General features: G+C 54.2%; 1 protein-coding gene across 4 annotated transcripts in view; it reads right to left on the reverse strand.

Moving 5' to 3' along the window:
• Positions 1–18,088, reverse strand: part of WT1 (WT1 transcription factor) — a 33,454-nt gene extending 15,366 nt beyond the window's left edge. Inside the window, exons 1-4 of one of the 4 annotated variants that reach the window (XM_039725164.1) lie at positions 17,371–18,088; positions 13,414–13,536; positions 13,118–13,220; positions 7,321–7,398 (exon numbers count right to left, since the gene is read on the reverse strand). In XM_039725164.1, the coding sequence (XP_039581098.1) occupies positions 7,321–7,398; positions 13,118–13,220; positions 13,414–13,536; positions 17,371–17,761 (695 nt within the window). In that variant the 5' untranslated portion in view covers positions 17,762–18,088. Of the gene's footprint in view, positions 1–7,320; positions 7,399–13,117; positions 13,221–13,413; positions 13,537–17,048; positions 17,317–17,370 lie in introns of those variants that run through there. The other 3 variants (XM_039725162.1, XM_039725165.1, XM_039725163.1) reach the window with 3 other exon arrangements.
• Positions 18,089–18,890: the final 802 nt, after the last annotated feature.

Genomic DNA, 18,890 nt, shown 5'->3' on the forward strand with positions numbered 1-18,890 from the left:
CACCAACATCAAATTTTCCTCTCTGTTTAAAGGCAGCAAGTCTGTACACAACAATTTTTTTTTAATTTTTAGAAAAAATTTAAAAAATAAAAAGGCTGGGGAGAGGGGTGTTGGGTGGTTGTTGGGTGGTGATACCCAAGTTCATCACAAATTCCACAGAGCATTTTGAAGCTGGAATGGAATGGAATGGAATGGAATGGAATGGAATGGAATGGAAGAAGCTGGAATGGAATGGAATGGAATGGAATGGAATGGAATGGAATGGAATGGAACAGGAACCACCATTGATAAGGAGGAAGTTCTGCAGCAGAAGCTGTTGCTGACCTGCAGCACAGCAGTAAATCAAGGGTAAATGTGAACTTCAGCACTGGTCACCCTGAGTGTAACCTCCCCTTCACGCCTGTCCTAACAACCTTAAACACCAAATAAACAACAGACACAAAGGCTGATAAGAATTCCCAGGACAGAAACTTCGTAAGAAGAAGCAGGAATATGTAATAAAATCTATACCATAAAACACAGCCCCACTTTCCCTTCAAATTCTCATGGTTTTCATTTTTCAGTGATAACCTCTTTTGTAAGGAGTTCTGAAATACTGTTCTGAAATAATTCCTCCCAGGAATAAGAGGCAGAACCAAGACCCTGTCTGTGCCCTAAGGAATGGCTCCATGAATGAGAGGCATCCTCCAGGTGATCTCCATCTCAGTTTTTATTGCACAGTTGGGAAGCCCTCCTCAACAACCAGCCTTTTACATATTTCCTCCCCTTATTTCTAGTTATACCTCACAATAACTGCACATACAAGAATCCATGAAGATTAAAACCTGCTTTCTGAGCCCCTTGACCCATAATACACTAAGTCCTTAACCAGCTCCCTAGGAGAGATGCTTTAATAACCAGGAGCCCTATTTCCCATTTTACATTGGGCACATTTCCATCAGCATTGGCTGGTACTTAGCATGGCCATATAGCTGCTGACAGCAAAATGGATCATGAGAGATTTCTTGGTTAAAACACTGTTTATTCATTATGGAGTGCTGTGGAATAATCTGACCTTTGGGGAGGTAGAAATTAACAGGTGGATATTCCTTCCAGTCAGTGGGAAACTGGAGCACTGAAGGAGGAGCTTTCCCAAACTGTCCCTGCACTGCTGCTCTCTTGAAGCTCAGCCTTCATTCTGCATCCTCATGGGGAAATAGAGTTCTTTCCCTTCCAGCCTCTGTAGTCCATGCTTTAGCCATGATTTATGCCACAAAGTGTACACTGGGCACAGTTGGCTTGTTTCACACGGCTGCAGTTTATACACTACAATAAAGGCAGGGATAGAAGAACAGATACAAATCTAGATCCATTATTAAACTCAAACACCTGCTTTATTGCATGCAAGAGATAATGCAATGCCACATACACGAGGAATACAAGTGGCTGGTGAATTTATACCTGCAGTACATTAACTAAATGGAAATCTCCAGAGGGTAGCACAGGCCTTAACTTCCATCTCTTCTAGTCAGGTACTCTGTGTTAAAGTGGGCAAAGAGACAATGCCTTATAAGCTCAGATGAATTAAACAAAGAAAAACAAAAAACAAAAACAAAACAAAAAAAAATCCCCAGTAAGGCCCAGAGTCACATCAAGGAGAGACACTGGACTGATCCCTCCACAGGTCCTAAAAGGACTCAAAACTAAGCAGGATCAGATGCAGCCAAACTGCCCTGCCAGGATCCGACACAAATCTTTGTTTGAGCAAGGACTGAAAGATTTGGCCTCACAGTCCAGCTCTGCCATTATTTGTGAATACACAACTCCCTTTAACTTCAATCAGAACTGCTCAAAGCCAGAAATGGACTGTAAATATTTAGAGTTTGGGTTAGTTGGTGAAAAAAGGACTCAGTGTATTTTGTTCTTTGGATCTAGACAGCCAAAGCTGGAAACACAGCCATAAAATGTAATTCTAGATAACTGGGAAACAAAGGCTGATACTTACAAAGGAAGAGCTCAGTGCTGTGGAGTATTTAGAAGCACTTGCATTTACCATTAGCACAGCAAATCCTTAACACTTTCAGAGTAGCTCTTTTAAAATGATTAATCTCGGAGTTGTACAGATTGTACAGAGATTAATAAAAATGAAGGGTTTACAGATGAGAATGTGTGATGAAAAACAGAGCAGCTTTAGAGAGTTGTATCAATCTAAGTGGTTATAAAAAAAAAGCTCATAAAAGATGACATTCTAATCTGAATATTTCAAAAAAATAATCAAGCTGCAATTTCTCTCTCACACCATTTTTACTTTGTAAAACTAAAATTGCCTGTCTAATGTATAAAGCAGCTACAACTTAATCTGAAGAGTTAAGCTTTTTATTATTATTTCATAAGCCAAAAAAGGGAAGCTTTAGGACACACTGAGGAGAGCTAGAAAATTTCAGATGAAACTTGAATACACATTGATTCATGAGATTCAAACTTGGAAGAATAAAAAAAGCCAGAAAGCAAGATTACATAAAACAGGCACCACATTAAGCTTCAATTTAATTGTGTTTCACTGCAGGAACGGGAATTTTAGGGTTTAGAAACAGAGCCAAAAATGAGGCAAAGTGAGGGTGTGGGCTAGTCCCGTTGATAACAGAACATAAAGGAAGAGAAGTAGAGTTAATTCCCTCTGCTAAAATATTTACCATCCTAGCACCCTGGGAAAAATATGTATGGAGACAGAAAAAGATCCTGATTAGTTATATAGAAGATCCTGTTTCTGCCTGGCTTTTGTCTCATACTATGCTGCATTTTTATCTGCCCTTTCCAAGGCCAAGGAATATTAAAAAATGCAATTTCACAGATTTGAGCCCTTCTGCCATCCTCAATGGGAGAATCAGCTGCCTAATGAAAGGCTCTAAATTTTCAGGGGATCTTTATGTTTCTGACTTCACTAGTCTTTCTTTGGTTTGGGATTTTTTACCATAGACCTGAGTGGAGTCAGGATTTCACCAAACCCTTCCCTTCAGAACAAGACCTGTGGGAAAGGGTAAATTCCATATTAGAGACTGGAGGTTATTGCCCATTTCCAGCTCAACTTGATTGCAGAACTGAACCCCAAGTCTCACATCTCCAAATTTTACTAGTTAATACCACCAAAGCTAAACAGAAAAGCCTTTACAAACCACTCCTAAACAAGAAAGGTTTTCCCTGCCTTGCTTAAGATGTGTTTCTAATAGTGTTCTACAGAGATTATACCTAATATTCCTTACAGTGAGCCTGAGAAAACAGCAATAAATACCAATTTCCATGGAACATGCTGAGTGTTTAACATCCAAGCAAAACCAAAAGAGGAAAACCAAAATGTTGTCTGGTTCTATGCCTGATTTCAGATGATTGTTAGAAATATGGATCAAAGCTTTTCACTCAAGCAGCTGAAGAGAAAATTACATTGAGTCTTGCTGTTGAGAATGTAGTTACAATTCTTGTCTTCCATGCTGTATCACTTCCTGCTTGGCATCGGTTATTTCTATGTCACTTTTACACTTAACTCATCAAAATATAAAGGAGGGGTTTATGGCCCTGAGATCTTCCTCTAGAACTGCTGTGGAAGGAAGCAGTGCTTTTCATATTGGACAAATTAAAAAGCAACACAAAAATATGAAGGAGAAACCAATGGTAAAAGTGTCCACTAATGCAGGACATTAATTTTGAGATGTCTGGGACCCACAGACTTTCCTGCAGTAGAATAAATCTGATCCCAGCAGCTCCAAACAAAATACCACAAACGAGGAACAAATCATCAGCAAACAGCCTGAGGAGATAAAATCCAGTCCCACAGTGAGGTTCAGTGCCTTAACAACGCAGCTTTCCTTTCAGATTCTAGAAGCTGCCAGTTTGTGAGACAGCTTGCAGACAAGCCAGCCCTCCCTCTGGTCCACCCAGAGTTCAGAAGGTGACGGAGGGATGCCTGGACAAACAAGAAACACAATTAACACACACAAGCTCACAAAGCACTCCTCTTCCCTCACGTGAGTTGTAAGAACTTGAGCTCAATCAGAGCACAATCAATTTGGAATTCAGGACCCAAGTGAAAATCTAAAATGCAGATTCAAGTCACTTGCACTGTATGGTAGCAGTGGTGGGTTGTCTTCTTCTCGAGGGGCAGCTCAAGGCAGAGGGAAGGTCATCTTGGGCTGTCAGACATCTACTTTTCTAGTAGAAAACCCCAGAACTCATAGCCATGAGGCTGCAGCCTTTTCTATCTGCTTCCCTTTTGGCACCACTGTCCCCTTCCCCTGCCACTCTGTCAGGGTGCTGTACTCTGGCAGAAGACAACATCTCAGCTCACTTCAGATGTGTCTCTCCACCATCCAGCAATGGCTGGCCAGGATCTCTGTCCCACAGCTCTTACTGCCCACCTCTGCCTTCCTCTCAGGCTGTGCCTTCCATGAGCTCCTGATGCTTACCCCTACTGAAAGCACTCAGGCCAAACTCCACTGATACCTAGAAACTTCTTGCTCTCAGTTCCAACATGCAATATTAAAATATCCATGAATGAAAAAGCATTCAGGAAAAATAGTCTTCCATGGCCTTAAAGCCACAGGCTGAAGCAGGCTCTGAGCAGATAAAATCACTCAAGAGTTCAGATGCCAGGCTCCTGCTGCTGCTGCTGCTGACACACAAGTTCATAAGCTTGCAACCCAATGGGAATGAGTTTCACAGTGGCTGAAAAGGACACAGCTTTGGCCACCTGACAGTATTCTTTGCCCAATTTCAAACTTTTAATCTGGGTTGAGGGGATTCTGGAGCTGATCACTCAAATGTTGGCTCTTCACAAGAGCTAGAACCAGGATGCTCTCAGATGAACTGCTAGACAACTTCAGCACAGAAACTGCCAACGAACTCTGCCTGAACTGCTCTGCAAAAGCTTCATTTCAGCCTGTTAAACTTATGCTGAACAGGAACCCAGAAAAGAAAGCTACTGACCTGGTCTGCTGTCAAGCATAAAGTGTGTGACCCATAAGCTTTATATATCTGTAGAGTTCTCTAACTATTTGCAGAACTTACTGGCAACAATTTCTTCCTTCTTAGAATGTGCAAAAGTCTGACTGAAGCCAGAAAGAAGTGCTGGGGAGAACTGAAGGCAAGGAGCTAAACAGGACTGTCATCGTTGGACAGAATCTAGAAGCTCCATATTTCAACAGGAAGATTGACTCCAAAATTCTTAAATTACAACTACGAGATTGAGAAAAGCATCTGAAACACTAAACGCCTGGGAATCACTTATGAACAGTTCATATATTTTAAAGATGTAAATCTTGGGAAGAATACCTTATGTTCATGGCAACTGAGATTGGAGGTACTGTGTATTGTAACTCTCAGCCAGAAAAGACAGATAACTATTTTGGCTCATATTACCAGTGATGAGGCTATGTCTAGCACTGATTTTCCACAGATTCTACAATCTTGGCCTATACCAAAACTTTCAGCTTTGTTTTACCATAGATCATTCATCTTGATTCTTTCCCCCTTTTCATGCATCCTAGGTCACATACTTTACACTGCTAACAGTCTGACTCCTGGACAAGTAAGAAGCCATTTATTTTGTTCAGTACTCCTTTAATATTTCTATTGTGACTTTTTTTTTTTCCACTGAGTTCCCAAAGAATAACCTCTTCCTTGCTTTAATAACTTGGACCTCAGTCAAGGTTGATGTGTTTCTCCATTTTGCAGGATATTTTCCTCAGAAGAGACAAAACAGTGTCTAATATTGCAATGACTGATCTTTAAGGGGTACAGTTTCAAGAGGAAATCAAAAAGACTTATGAAAGAAAAGTAGGAAATAGCCTTTAAAAAGAGGGGATAGGCAGCAAGGACAGTGAACTGTGCACAACTGTAGGATTTTGGGATCTTCTCTGACCAAAAAAAAAACCTCCTTGATGGATTTCCTCAGGCTCAGCTCCCTTGTTCATTTCAATACAGATAGTTTACTACACTACTCCCTCTAACCTTCAAACACCATTGGTTTATGAGCTACAAGGAGACCCATAATATTTTTTTCCTTTATCGCAGTACAGCAGTGTACACAAAGTCCATCTTGAACAAGTTTTCACATCTATGGACAACTGCATGAAAGCACAGATCTGTGCAGGCTTTTATCAGCTGTTCCCTCGAGACTGCACATGCTTGGACACTGACAACATCCCAAGGCTGGCCATACCTGCCTTCAGTGGGAGAGTTCTCAGAGCCAGTTATCTCCCCAGAGCAGTGAATTATCTGCTCTGAGCAGAGTGGCTTTCCCTTGGCTAGGATCAAAAGGTGGCTCTGCCACTCACGGCAGCCACCGCGGATGCACCGGGGCGAGGATGCAGCAGCGCTCCAGCCCTGGATACCCCACTGCTGCCCCGGGTGCAGCGGGCATCCCCAGCCCCACACACCCCACTGCTGCCCCGGGTGCAGCGGGCATCCCCAGCCCCACACACCCCGCTCCTGCCCGGGTGAGCGGGCATTCCCAGCCCCGGACACCCCGCTCCTGCCCGGGTGAGCGGGCATTCCCAGCCCCGGACACCCCGCTCCTGCCCGGGTGAGCGGGCATTCCCAGCCCCGGACACCCCGCTCCTGCCCGCATCCCCAGCCCCGGACACCCCGCTCCTGCCCCGGGTGAGCGGGCATCCCCAGCCCCACACACCCCGCTCCTGCCCCGGGTGAGCGGGCATCCCCAGCCCCACACACCCCGCTCCTGCCCGGGTGCAGCGGGCATGCCCAGCCCGGCAGACCCGGAGGAGGCAGCGGGCACGGAGGGTGCGGAGGTGCCGGCGGCGGCCCCGGAGCGCTGCCCGCCCTGCAGCGGCCGCCACCCCGGCGGGGCCCCGCGGCGCCTCGGAGCCTTCCTGCCCGGGCGGCCGCAGGAAGCCCGCGGGGGAGGCGGGCCGGAGCCTCTTCCCGGCAGGTGGGAGGGCGACAATGGCCGGGAGGAAGGAAGCCGGGAGGCGGCCGAGCCGGGACACAGGACGCAGGGCCTGGCGAAGGCAGGGAAAGGGAAGAGGGATGGTAGGAAGGGGCGAAGCGGCCGCGGCTGCCCCTGCGGGAGGGGAGCGGGCACAGCCCTGCCCTGCCCTGCCCTGCCCCGCCCGGTGCCACCGGAGCCCCGACACACCCAGCGCCGGCACCCAGCTGCGGCAAGGATCGCCAGAAACACGGCGAGCTGCAGCCAGGTGATGAGCCGCTCTCAGGACCGGACAGCATTTTTTTTTTTCGTGCAATTGACCGGATTCAAAAATCCAAGATAAAGTTAGCTCAGTAATGCAGCCTCACTAGGGCAGCAGGTTAGAAGAGAACAAAGCTCCTTACCCTTTCAGTGTGGATCCCAAGTTCATTTGGTTCCATGTCATGCATTCAAGCTGTGAGGTCATCTGATATAAATTGTCACTGTTGTGAAAAGATGTAGGGTTAGGACTAAAATTGCAGCTATCAAATAAAAACCAAAAATATCAGAAAGTCAACGATTTCTTTGTTATTTGTTTTAAATATATAACAGTAGAAAGTGAATTTATTTTATATAATCCGTTTTTTCGATGCATTACGAATTTTAAAAAATAAAAGGAAATAAAATAAAAGGAAACCTGTGGGTGGAAAAGACACTTTGAATCTGCAAGCCTGACGAGTTGCAAAGAGCTGGAAATAGAAACAAAGCTTTTTCCTTCCCGAAAAACAATATCCGATATTGATACGTTGAAATGAACGAAACGAATATAAGCAGCGCGGCGGGGTGACGCAAAGGAATATTTGTTTTAAAAAGTCAAATCTGTTAACTGTTTTAACCAGGAGTGTGAGGGACCACGTGGGTAACGGAGTGAAACAGCTATCGTGACTCGTGATGGATGTTGCTACACAGAGGGGCTTGACAGGCAGGAGAAAAACGGAGTGGCGGGGCGATAAGCGGAGCTCACGGCTGCGGCAGGCGCTCCCCCCGCCGGTACACACCGCGGGCAGCCGGGCACGGAGCCCCGGCAGCCCTCTCCCGGCACGACAGCTCCCGAGGAGGAGCCCCGGGCCGGGCAGGCTCCCCCGGGCCGGGCTCGCAGCTCCCGGCGGGCGGGGGGCGCGGGGCGAGCCCCCGGCCCCTCCGGCGGGCGGGGTGATTGATGCCGGGCACCGCCGCTCACAATAAACGCAAGTCTCCCCGCTGATTAATTGCACCTAAATTCGCTGGATTTACGCGGTGGATTTATATCATTTTGTTATTAGGAGACGGCATTTTTTCGTTGTTTTGGTTTTTTATTATTTTTTGGTGGGGTTTTTTTTTTTTACTTCGCTTTACTTTTTTAGCGACCTAAAAAAGCCAGAATCCAGTGGGAAGCTTTTGCATATAAAAACATATTAAGTGACTTCAATCTCGAAGTATGCGTAATATCATTTGTCAGTATCACTGGACGCTATTATTCATTAGTGTGTCTGAAGTGCTATTATGCTACTACAATGTCCTGCATATCAGCTCAGGAATTGTTAAACTCTCCTGCAGTTTCCCCATTTGCAATAGCAGTCCGTGCTGGTCTGTGCCAACTACGTTTTGCAATTCCACGAATTCTTCCTGTAATGCTGCTGTAATTAATTCCTCCAGGACTCTGATTTTTATTAGAAGTGCCCGCCCGATGCATTTACAGCAGGAGATTTCCCTTTAACTTTCTTTCCCTTGACAGTTCATTTATAAGAGCCTCCCCCACAAAATCCACTTTTTTCCCCCCTCCTTTGCTTTTTCATAAAGCAACGCACTTATTCATCTTGTCACACTCGCAGCCACTGTATTCCGTGCCGCCCTTGGGTGACGGTGTCCGAGAGCAGGCGCCCCGGGAGCCGCAAGGTGCCCGCCCGGCCAAACGCGCTCCCCGCACCCCGCTCCCGGCTCTGCACCGCCGGCCGCGGCTCCCCGGCGGAGCCCGGGCTGGCTCCAGCCTCCGGGGGGAGCCCGGAGCGGCTGCGGGCAGACTGGGCGTCGTGGGAAGCGCCGGGAGCAGAGCTTGAACCCCGCTGAACCCCGCTCTGTCCGCCCCGTTCGGCGCCTCCCGAGCTGGGAGAGACCCTCAGCCCTCATCTTCCTTGTCATCCCGCTGAGTGCGGGGGGAGCAGGTGCCCGGCTCGGCCCGGACCCCACGCCAGCCCGGGAGGCGCCGGAACCGAGCCGGGCCGCGCTCCGGACTCGGCTCGGCGCCGGTGAGGCGCACCCGGGCCCCGGGGTGCCCACGGAGCGGCACCCGCACCCACGGGCTGCGGGGGGCTCTGAGCCACCTCTGCTGCCGGCGGCGGCTCAGGGGAGACATTTCTCTGCTGAGCCACGGAGCTGCGAGGTTCTCATCCCGAAAACGCCGGGATTTAGCTTTGGCTAAACGGGCCCTGGGCGGGATGCAGGTGGGCACCGCCGGGCTTCGTGCCCCTAAGGCCGGAGATGCCCGGGGGCCACCGGGCAGTGGCTCGGATTGAACATCTCAGGTCTGACATGTGACAGAGAACGGGATGTCCTATCGCCATTTACGCCTCGCCGTGGTTTATTGTTGACGGTACCGTGAGATGATCTCATGGAACCAAGACAGCTCCGCTCAAAATCTCAGCTTTGGATGGGGTTTGAATGAGGAGGAGGAAAGCGAGGTCTCCAGGGATTTGCCTGCGCTGATTCCAATCTGAATCCTTGGCCCTTCGAGCGGCCACAAAGAAGACACTAAAAATAACTTATTTTCATTACAAAGATGCTTTTAAAGAGAAACGAGAGGAAGGGGGGGAAACATTTCTACAACGGGGATTAATGTAAGTTGGAGTGGAATAAAAGGAAGTCAACGCTGAGCAAAAAGGGAACTTAAAAGGAAACCAGTAGTAGATCATATAGAGTTTGTTTTGGCCTGCACTGCAGTATTACCGAGTTCTTGACCTCTGCACAGAAAGAGCTATAATCTGAACCCGGACTCCTCCACTTTTAAAGTCTTTGCAAGTGTGACTCACAGTAAATTTTCAACATCGAGCATGTTTACTACATTAAACAGCGCGAGGTAGAAAAGTTCACATGGCCGTTTTCATGGACCCACAAAGCCGTGCTTGCGATCTGCGCGGGTTTGCCACCCGTGCCCGCCTGCCAGCCACAGCCCCTGGCGGGCCGGGCCGAGAACAGAGAGCAAGCAGCGGCCGGGGCGAGAGATTCTAGAGACAGTTTTGCTTCCAGCCTAAGAATTACGATCGTTCAACCATTTCTTTCCTCCCGACTTTGCCGCGGTACGGGTTAGAGGGCGAGGCGCTCGAGCCCCGAGTGTCTCCGCACCGCAGACGGGCTGGACCCTCCTGCCCACGCCCTCCTGCGCCCCTGCCCGGAGCGGGCTGGGGCAGCGCTCCGAGGAGAGCGGGGGCCGCAAGGGTCTCTCGCACCCAGCTGGAGGCATGGCGATGAGGGGGAAGCGAGAGCATCAGGTGGAGGTGACTCCCTCTGCATCCTCTCCCTCTGCTCTCTCCCTCCACCTCCGCCCGCCGAGGCATCACCCCTCGGGTACTGCTGGACCCAAAATTGGGATGGCCGTCCGTGCGAGGCGCTGCAAGGCGGAGCGGACCCGCAGCCCTGGCTGGGGTGAGTGGTCGAGGGACCGCAAACCAGCGCTGCTCGGGCGTACCGGGAGACGCAGAGAGGAGGCGGCGCGGGGAAACACCGGCAGAGGCAACACCCCCTCCCGTTCCCCACCTCGTCTTCTCCGCTACATCCCCCCTCTCCACTGCTGAAGGCGAACGGCAGCGCCTGTTGTCCCCAGGCAGTGCGGGGACTGACGAACCCCCATTCCGGAGCTGAGCACCATCCCCTGGGAGCCGGCCCCGGAGCTCGGATGCCGCGACCGAGCAATCGCTTGACAGAGCAGAGCTGTCGAACTTGACCTGAACTGCGAAAAGCAAAAGAAATCTTCAAGAAGGAGGTGCGGGATAAATACGGTCTTGAAAAAAAAAAAAAAAAAACTAAAAATATCACGATTCTGCCAAATCAAGATAAAAGGTTAAGGGCAGTGCGGTCGTTTTCAGGGCGTTGGCGAGGTGGGAAAGGAGTCCCGCCCGTTTCTGTACCGCAGCGGCTCGTCCGCTTTCCCGGCCACATTTTCCAGGCGGCTTTGAACGCGTTCAATAAGGGAGAGGCCACGCCGAGCTCAGCCACCTGTGCGGGCCTCGCTGCGGGAGCAGGATTGCACAGCTGGGGCTGCCCTCGGCGTGCAGCAAGCGCTGCCTCCTTTACACCCCCGCACACCAGCATTGGCTCCTGAGAGGTTTAAAGGCTTACAGCCTTATCTTACTGGAGAAAGCCGTGAACCTCCCAGCGAGCAGGGCAGGATCAAGGCTGAGGTCGGGAGGAAAGGGTTCCCGTGGCGCAGCGCTGCCCGCCCGGCCGGGTGGTGGCCGCCTTAGGGAGGCACCTCTGTGCTCAGCCCTGCCGCAGGGCAGGCACATGGAACAGAGAGCTCTCGACGCTATCAGCATTCTCCCGTCGGACTCACACCTGCAGGCGCTGCCGCTTCCAGGAGCGGGGCGAGGGCGAGCCCCGGGGCCCGGGGGGACTGGGGAAGGCGGCTGCCCGCTCGGAGCTGCCCTCCCCAAGCCTCCTCCAAACCATATTTATAGATTTCCCTGCGCGGCGAGCAATCTCTGTCACTTCAGCGCAGAAGTTCGCCCCGCCAATTATTCTGCAAGCTAATCTCTCTGGATAGGCTTCTTTCCTTCCTTCATTACCTCATTCCCTCCTTCCCTTGACGTCAACTCACGTTCATTAGCGAAGTGACTTCTGGAAGTGACAGAATTTTGTTGTCTCACGTCCAGTGTCGATTAATCTGAGATGATATAACCGGCCTACAAGAGGAGCCGCTCGCGGCTTCCTTCGCAGAGGAACATTGTTTTGTGTGCGAGAGTAACTTAGCAACTCCGAGATACGGGACTGGCTCCAGGTTCACAAAAAGTTGAGGAATAAATTTTGGGGAACTTCTTTCACTCGCTAAACACGTTGTAAAACTCCAACGCCCAGCCCCCATGTCAGACCGAAAAAATAAAAACCAACCGGGAAGCCGCGCTTGCCACGGGCCCGTCTGCTGGCAGAGAGATCTCGTTGCTCGCAGCAGAGTTCCAGACGCACCTTTCTCGCAGCAAGGAAATCCGATAGGTTTACTGCCCCGATTTCAGTAAATAACCTCCCTGCAGACCAGCTCCCATCACTCCTGGGAGCCATCGGAATGGCTCTGGGCCTGCAGGACGAAGCCCTCGGACGGAGCTGAGTTTTAATTGCCTGTACCACGCTCTGCCCGTGGCTGCTGCTCACCAGCCAGCACTCCCACACCTTCCCGGCCTCGGGCGAGAGCTCCAGGGCTGCGGGGACTCCTGGAGCCAGGGCTCAGCCGGCTGCGCCAAGCGCTTCCCCGCGCTGCGGCGAAGGGCAAACCCCAAATTCACTGCACCGGCGGGCTACGGGACAGGCTGAGGGAGTGCGGGAGCCCGGCTCCCGTTTCCCGGAGGCGGCCGGCACCTGCTGCGGGAGCGCGGCCCCGCCGGGATGCCCTGCGGAGCGGAGCGCCGCCCGGGAAACCTGCGAGACACAGCGGGGCCCGCGACGGAAGGCGCGGCAGCTTTTTTTCGTTTTGTGGGGGTTTAGAGATGTACTTCTGTTTGGTTTTGGTTTGGGTTTTTTTTGGGGTTTTTTTTTGGGGTTTTGGTTTTTTTGGTTTTTTTTGTTGGCTTTTTGCTTGTTCTTTTTTTGTTGGCTTTTTGCTTGTTCATTTGTTTGAGGGTTTGGGCTGTTTTGCTTTGGTGTGGTTTGATTTTTACGTGTGAATCTTCATTTTTTGGGTTTGGTTTTTGGTGGGTTTTTTTTTTTTTGGTTGGTTGGTTGGTTTTGGGTTTTTTGTTGGTATTATCTTTGGGTGTTTTGTTTTGTTGTTGTTGTTTTTTTGTTTTGTTTTGGTTTTGGTTTTTTTGGATTTTGTTTTGTTTTGTTTTTTGTGCTTTTTTTTTTTTTTTTTTTTTTTAGAAGGGAAAGAATACATGTGCTTCCTTGCGTAAGGGAAAAGCTGTTCGAACGGCATGCGGGGGAGAGAGCAACCCGCACACAACCCGCGCACACGGAGGGCAGGCAAAGCTGCCGAGGTACCTGTTGTAGGGCGTCCGGAGGAGCAGCGCCTGGCTGCCCGTGCAGCTGTCGGTCGGCGTGTGACAGCCGTACACCGGGGGAGGCACCGAGTACTGCTGGTCCCCTGCGGAGAGAGCAGCACAGAGTTAACCCTTGGGGCGAGCGGCCACCCCTCCGCTGAACGGGGGCTCTCCAGGGCTCTGTGCTCCAGCAGCAGGCAGCTCCGGCTCTGTGCCAGGGCTTGCGGCGGGTCCCTGCGGGGACAGAGCCCGGCAGAGCCCTCCGGAGCGGCCCCCGCGCCCGCAGGCAGAAATTACCTAGGGAGGGCTGCTGGCTGCTGGGGTCCTCGTGTTTGAAGGAGTGGTTGCTGAACTGAGCGGCGGGGTGGGACGGCGTGTGCCCGTAGCTGGGGGTCCCGTCAAAGGCCACGGTGCTGTAACCTGGAGGAGAGAGGCGGCGGGGTCAGCGGCAGCCTCGGCCGGCGAGCCGCGGCGACGCACGGCGGGCTCCGAACGCCCGGAGCAGCTCGCCATCCCCCCGCGGGGAGGCTGCCCACGCTGGGGACAAGGACACGGCCAGGCTCCCTGAGCCCCTCCGTGCCCTCTGCCCCCGCACGTCTCTCTCCGCGGGGAGAGCCGCGCCGAGCCCGCGCCCAGGCGCGGAAAGTGGAAAGTCTCGTCCGTGTTTAAAGAGAACAGATCGGCTTCGGTAATAAAAAGGATGTTTTCATTAATTGTTGCTCATATTAAAAGTGGAAGATTCCCATCTGCTCGGTGTACACATCTGGCGCTTCCAATTTAGAAGTTACCCTTTAATCTTGCGCTCTTTTTGTTTTGTTAAGAGCGGCTTTCTGAAGAGTCTGCAATAAAGAGGCGGAATATTACGTGCAAAAATAAAACTCCTCCTTTCAGCGAAAACTGCTCTCCAAAATAATAAACAGCCTATTTTGTTTCCTACACCGAGCAGATTCAGATGGAAAGAGACCACCTCTGCTGACCCCGGGCCGGCACAGAATCGTAAATCAGGTGCTTGGACACCAACTTTCATTAATGACTTGGAGCTGGCTAAACAACTTCAGCTAAAAAAGTAATTACAAAGTAATATTATCTCAGAGGCTTCTCGGCTCATCAGCATTTACTCCGAGAACCAAGCTCCTCCGAGAGTCACTCTTAAAGAAAAAAAAAAAAAGAAAAAAAAAAACCAAGCAAAACAAAAAAACCCAACCAAAACAGAACAAAACGGCCAACGCGGGCAGGGGAAAGAAACCATCCTAAAAGCGCTCTCTCCTTCACACTCCTCTCCCTCAGCCCGCTTATTCCAGCACGGGCATCCCTCACGGAGCCGTCTGGATGGGGCGTGTGGCTGGAGGGGGATTTTGTCAGTCGAGAAGGAGCACTCGGGGCTGTTTTCGGGCGCCTCTCAGCTCCCTTTCGGTGCCGGATGCTGGGCAGGTCTCTGCTTCACCAACGTAACCACAGCGGGTTTCAGAGAGAATAAAATGGAGAGGCAGCAAAGGGATTCCAATGTTGCTTCTCTGTTTTATTCCCTCTGCTGACAGGCTGGGTCCAGAGACATCACAGGACTTTATTAACCTGCGCGGCTGAGCGGGAGAAACTCAGGGAGCCACAGGAGGAATGAAAATATCCCAGAAGACTTCAAAACCATCACCTTGGCGGCGATTTTAAGTCGGCCCTGAGACTGCGGGGCTGGCAGGGGAGTGGGACAGTCGCTCACATCCCCCTGACCCCAGGCGCAGAGCTCCTCTGGCCGGGGCGCGGGCAGCGGTGACAGGCCCGTACCTAACGGGCTCCCATCCCACAGCTGCTTCTCGCTCCTTATCTCCCCCCTCAGCCCTCAGGGTAGAGGCTCAACCTTCAACTCCCTTTCCCCCGTTTCCCTCTGTCTCTTTTTTGGCTTTCAGAAAACACTGACACTTTCTACGTTACTTTTGGCCCGCCACAGAGTTTCGGTGACCTTCAAAACTCAGCTCGGAGCAGGACGAGGTTTTGGCCGCATTTTCCGGTGTTGCCTGACCCAAAGCTTCAGGAATGTGATAAGAAAGTTGAGTTCTGAACCGAGCTGCCGATAGTGAGGTCTCTTTAATTAGGGCGTTATCAGAACTAGGCCTGATTAAAATGTGCTGAAAATAATTGAAAGTTGTACATCTGGTGGAGAACGGGGCCCGCTGGAGGCATCCAGTTGTTGGAGGAGCCCAGCTGGATGAAAGAGGCAGGCAAACGAGAAGAGGGAAATTGGGCAGAGGTTTCAAAGCCTTAGCTTCCTAACCCCCACCCCATTCCATCCCAGACTTGGCAGAAATGTCATCAGAGAGCCAAGGTAGCATCTTTCCCACGGTCGGAGGAACCTCTAAAAAAAAAAAAAAAAGACTTCAACCTTGAGGAGAGCCAAAGCAAGAACATTTTATCCATTAAAAAAAAAAAAAAAAAAAGCAAACACCCTTTGCCGAATTTCTCCGAGCACGGGAGGGAGGCGGACACGGCCCCTGCTCCCCGCCACGGCGCCGTCCCCGGGCCCTGCCGGGCCGGGATGCTCGGGGCTGTGCGGAGGGCTCTCGGCCCGCACAGGTGCGGGTGTGCGCGGGTGTGTGCGGGAGGGAGCACGGCCCGCGGGGCGCCGGGCACGAGGAGAGCCCTGCGTGGCTCCGTTCTGGGGCGTTGAAAGCCCCGTTTCTCCCCGCGTGGGTAAACCCGGACGCCAGGATGGAGCGGGTTCGCAGTTATTTTGTCCCTCGCTAACTCCCTCGCCCTTCTCTCCGCTTTCTCGTCGTTATTTCCGCCCAACGATTATGAATCCCTTCGGATGTCTAAAATCTTTTCAGATATCTTTCTAAAGTCCCCGACAGAGTCCCTGTCCCGGCGGGCTCCGGGCAGCTGGAGCTGGGACCCCGCGGGGCCTCGTCAGGGCCGAGCCTCTCCCCAGCTCCAGGGATGCTGCCCATTTTCCCAGCGGGGACCCGCAGCACGGCCCAGGAGCCCCGCTCTGCGGTTTCCTACGTCGGAGCGAACCCCTGGGGCAGGGCCCGGGGGTGGAAGGCGGCAGCGCGGTGGCACCGGGACCGCGACCCGGCGCTGCCCGGGGGAGGTCCGTGCTGAACGACCCCTCTCTGCAAACATCGCCCGGGCCTCGGGCCGCACCTCTGCGGCCAGCACCGAGCGCCGGCCTCGGCCTCCGCTCTGCCCCTCGCCCTGCAGCCCGAATCGCCTCCCGGGACGGTCTGTCCCAGCCGCTCTGCGGGTACGCGATTGCCCCCGCGGGGCACAGCAATCCCGGGCTGCGGGCTGGGTGTGGGGAAGCCCATCCTAAAAGCAGAGAGCCGGCACCCATCCCGCTCCGGCAGGGCCGCGCACGATCCCGGTGCCCCGAGCCTCGGCTGCCCGGCTCCCCTCGCTCCCATTCCCCCGGCACGCCGCCACTCGCTCCGGCGCCAGCTGAAGGAGGGGGAACGAGACCCCAAAGGTCTCATGCAAGCTCTTCGCACGCTGGCCCCTTTTCCTTTCTTCCTCGCGCTCGCACCCGCAGATGTTCATACTGCAGGCGCTGGAAGAAAAAGGATTAGCGCTGCCCCCGGTGCCACAGGCGGATGACCCATTGCCCGGCCGCTCAGCCCTCGGCAGCCGCTCCGGGCGGCGCGGACACCGGCGCCGCGGGGAGCTACGGCACAGCCGGACCCGGCCACGGAGATGCGGACAAGAAAGGACGAGTCACCCCCGCTTGTGCACTCCAGCCCAGGAATACTCAGCCCTCCCGCGGCCAATTCGACAAGGGGATCGAAAACACTAGTGTGCGGACAACGCTTTTCGGACTCAGGAGGAAGTTTGGAGGTTTACACCCGCCAACACCCCATCAGCCCCGAGATATGCAGAGGGAATTGTCTCGGGCCACGGGCCCCAGCTCCATTCCAGGACTTGCGCCGTCTCCGGCCCGAACAAACCTTTGCGAAGGCGAGAGGCTGCTCCAAGCCGGGGAGGGGGCCGGGGGCTCCAGCCCGCCGGGCAGAGCCGCCCGCTGCATCCGCTGCCCCGCAGGACGGGCGGGGGCCGAGCAACTCGCGGCTCCTAAAGCTCCCGGGGGCGACGTGGCTGCCGCACAGGGAGGGGAGGGAGGCACGGCGGGGCTGGCTCGCCTACCCCGGCTCGGCTGCCGCGGAGAAAGACCGGGCTTGGTGTTTACATCAGGCGCGGCCCTGCGGGGCTGAGCGGGCGCCTCCGGGGGCCGCCCCCCGAGCCCGGGGCGCCCGGCAGCGCGGCCCTTACCCTGGTTGAGGATGGCTTGCTGGCTCTCCAAGCAGTTGGGCAGGTAGGGCCCGCTGGGGAACATCCGAGCCTGGCCCGAGGGCGGCTGGCTGGGCGGCGGGGCGCCGAAGGGCCCGTAGCGGCAAGCGCCGGCCGTGCCCGTGAACTGGCCGGAGAAGTGGACGGTGAAGGCGCTCAGGTACTGCTCCTCGTGCGGGTCCGACCCGTTCCAGCTCGGCTCCTGCTTGATGAAGGAGTGCGGCCCCAGCGAGCCGTAGGAGGCCCCCGGGGGAAAGTCCAGGACGGGCGCCCACTGCGCCGCGCTGCTCACCGGCATGGTGCAGTTGCTGTTGCCCGGCAGGGAGGGCACGGAGGGCAGCAGCGCGTTCAGGTCTCGGACGTCGGAGCCCATCTGCTCGCAGACCTTCTGCCTGCCGCCGGGCAGCCAGTCTCCCCCCGGGCCGCACTTGTTCCAAGGCACCTGGCCCCTGCCCGCCAAGCCGGGGGCCGGCTCCGGCTGCAGGCACCAGGCCGGCGAGCTCAGCCCTTTGGGGGAAGTTTGCTCCGCGACGCAGCTCCCCGGGTCCAGCCCTGCGGGAGCCGGCAGCAGCGACAGGGAAAGGTTGTTCTCCAGGATCGCCTCCGGGCTCGCACCCGCTCGCAGCGCAGGGCGGGGTGCGTGTGCCTTTCTGTCTGTCTGTCTGTACGAACGTCCGCCTGTCCGAGCTAGGGGGGCACAGCCGCCGCGCACGCCTCACCTCGGATGCCTGCTCGCCCTCAAGTTTGCAAAGCTCAAATAGAGGCGCTTGCAGGGGAGGAGGAGTCAGGCACGCCGATCCTCCATTCACACAACCCACAGCCCGCTCCGCTGAGCCCAGCCGGACCAGACGCGCGGGGGGAGGGGAGACACAGGACAGCCGGGCTGGAGGGGGAGAGGTGGCTCTGGGAGAATATATCTCCCCTACACATCACTCCCACCCTTCTCCTGGTGCAAGCGCCACTAAATCTCACCCTAACGCTGCTCCGCTTTAGGAGAGACCCGCGGCGCTGCCAGAGGCATCCAGGTGGCCAGTAAGTACGTGCTGGCTGACTTCCCCCGCCAGCTCCCTGCGTGTCCCTGGGGATTCCCGAGGCCGGCGAGGTCGCAGGCCCCGGGGACCGCGCGGGGAAGCCTCCGCCCTTGCAGGAACCTGGGGAAGTGACCCGGGCCGGGCCGGGCGGACCCCGTTCCTCAGAGGGGAAAGTGTCTTTCCAGGTGCACGGGAGGAGCCTGCGGGGTGCCAGCCGCCTGCCCGGGCCCCCCGCACCCCTGGGCTGGCCGGGCCGGGGTGCCGAGGGCTCCAGCGGCCAGGGAAAGGCTGGGTGCCCTTAGCAAGGGCCCGGCGTGTGGCCCTGTCCCTCGGACCTGCCCGTGGGCGAGGGGGAGGAAGCGGCTGGGCGGGCGGGGGAGGACAGCAGCGCTGCGAGTAACCTGCTTTTGAGAGATTCACCTGGCGCTGCTCCCGGGAGGGCCCGCAGCCTCTCCTTCCTCTCCAGCCTCC

This window comes from Passer montanus, unplaced genomic scaffold (assembly GCF_014805655.1).
Source record: "Passer montanus isolate IOZ18808 unplaced genomic scaffold, ASM1480565v1 scaffold54, whole genome shotgun sequence".
In the NCBI taxonomy this organism is placed as follows: domain Eukaryota; kingdom Metazoa; phylum Chordata; class Aves; order Passeriformes; family Passeridae; genus Passer; species Passer montanus.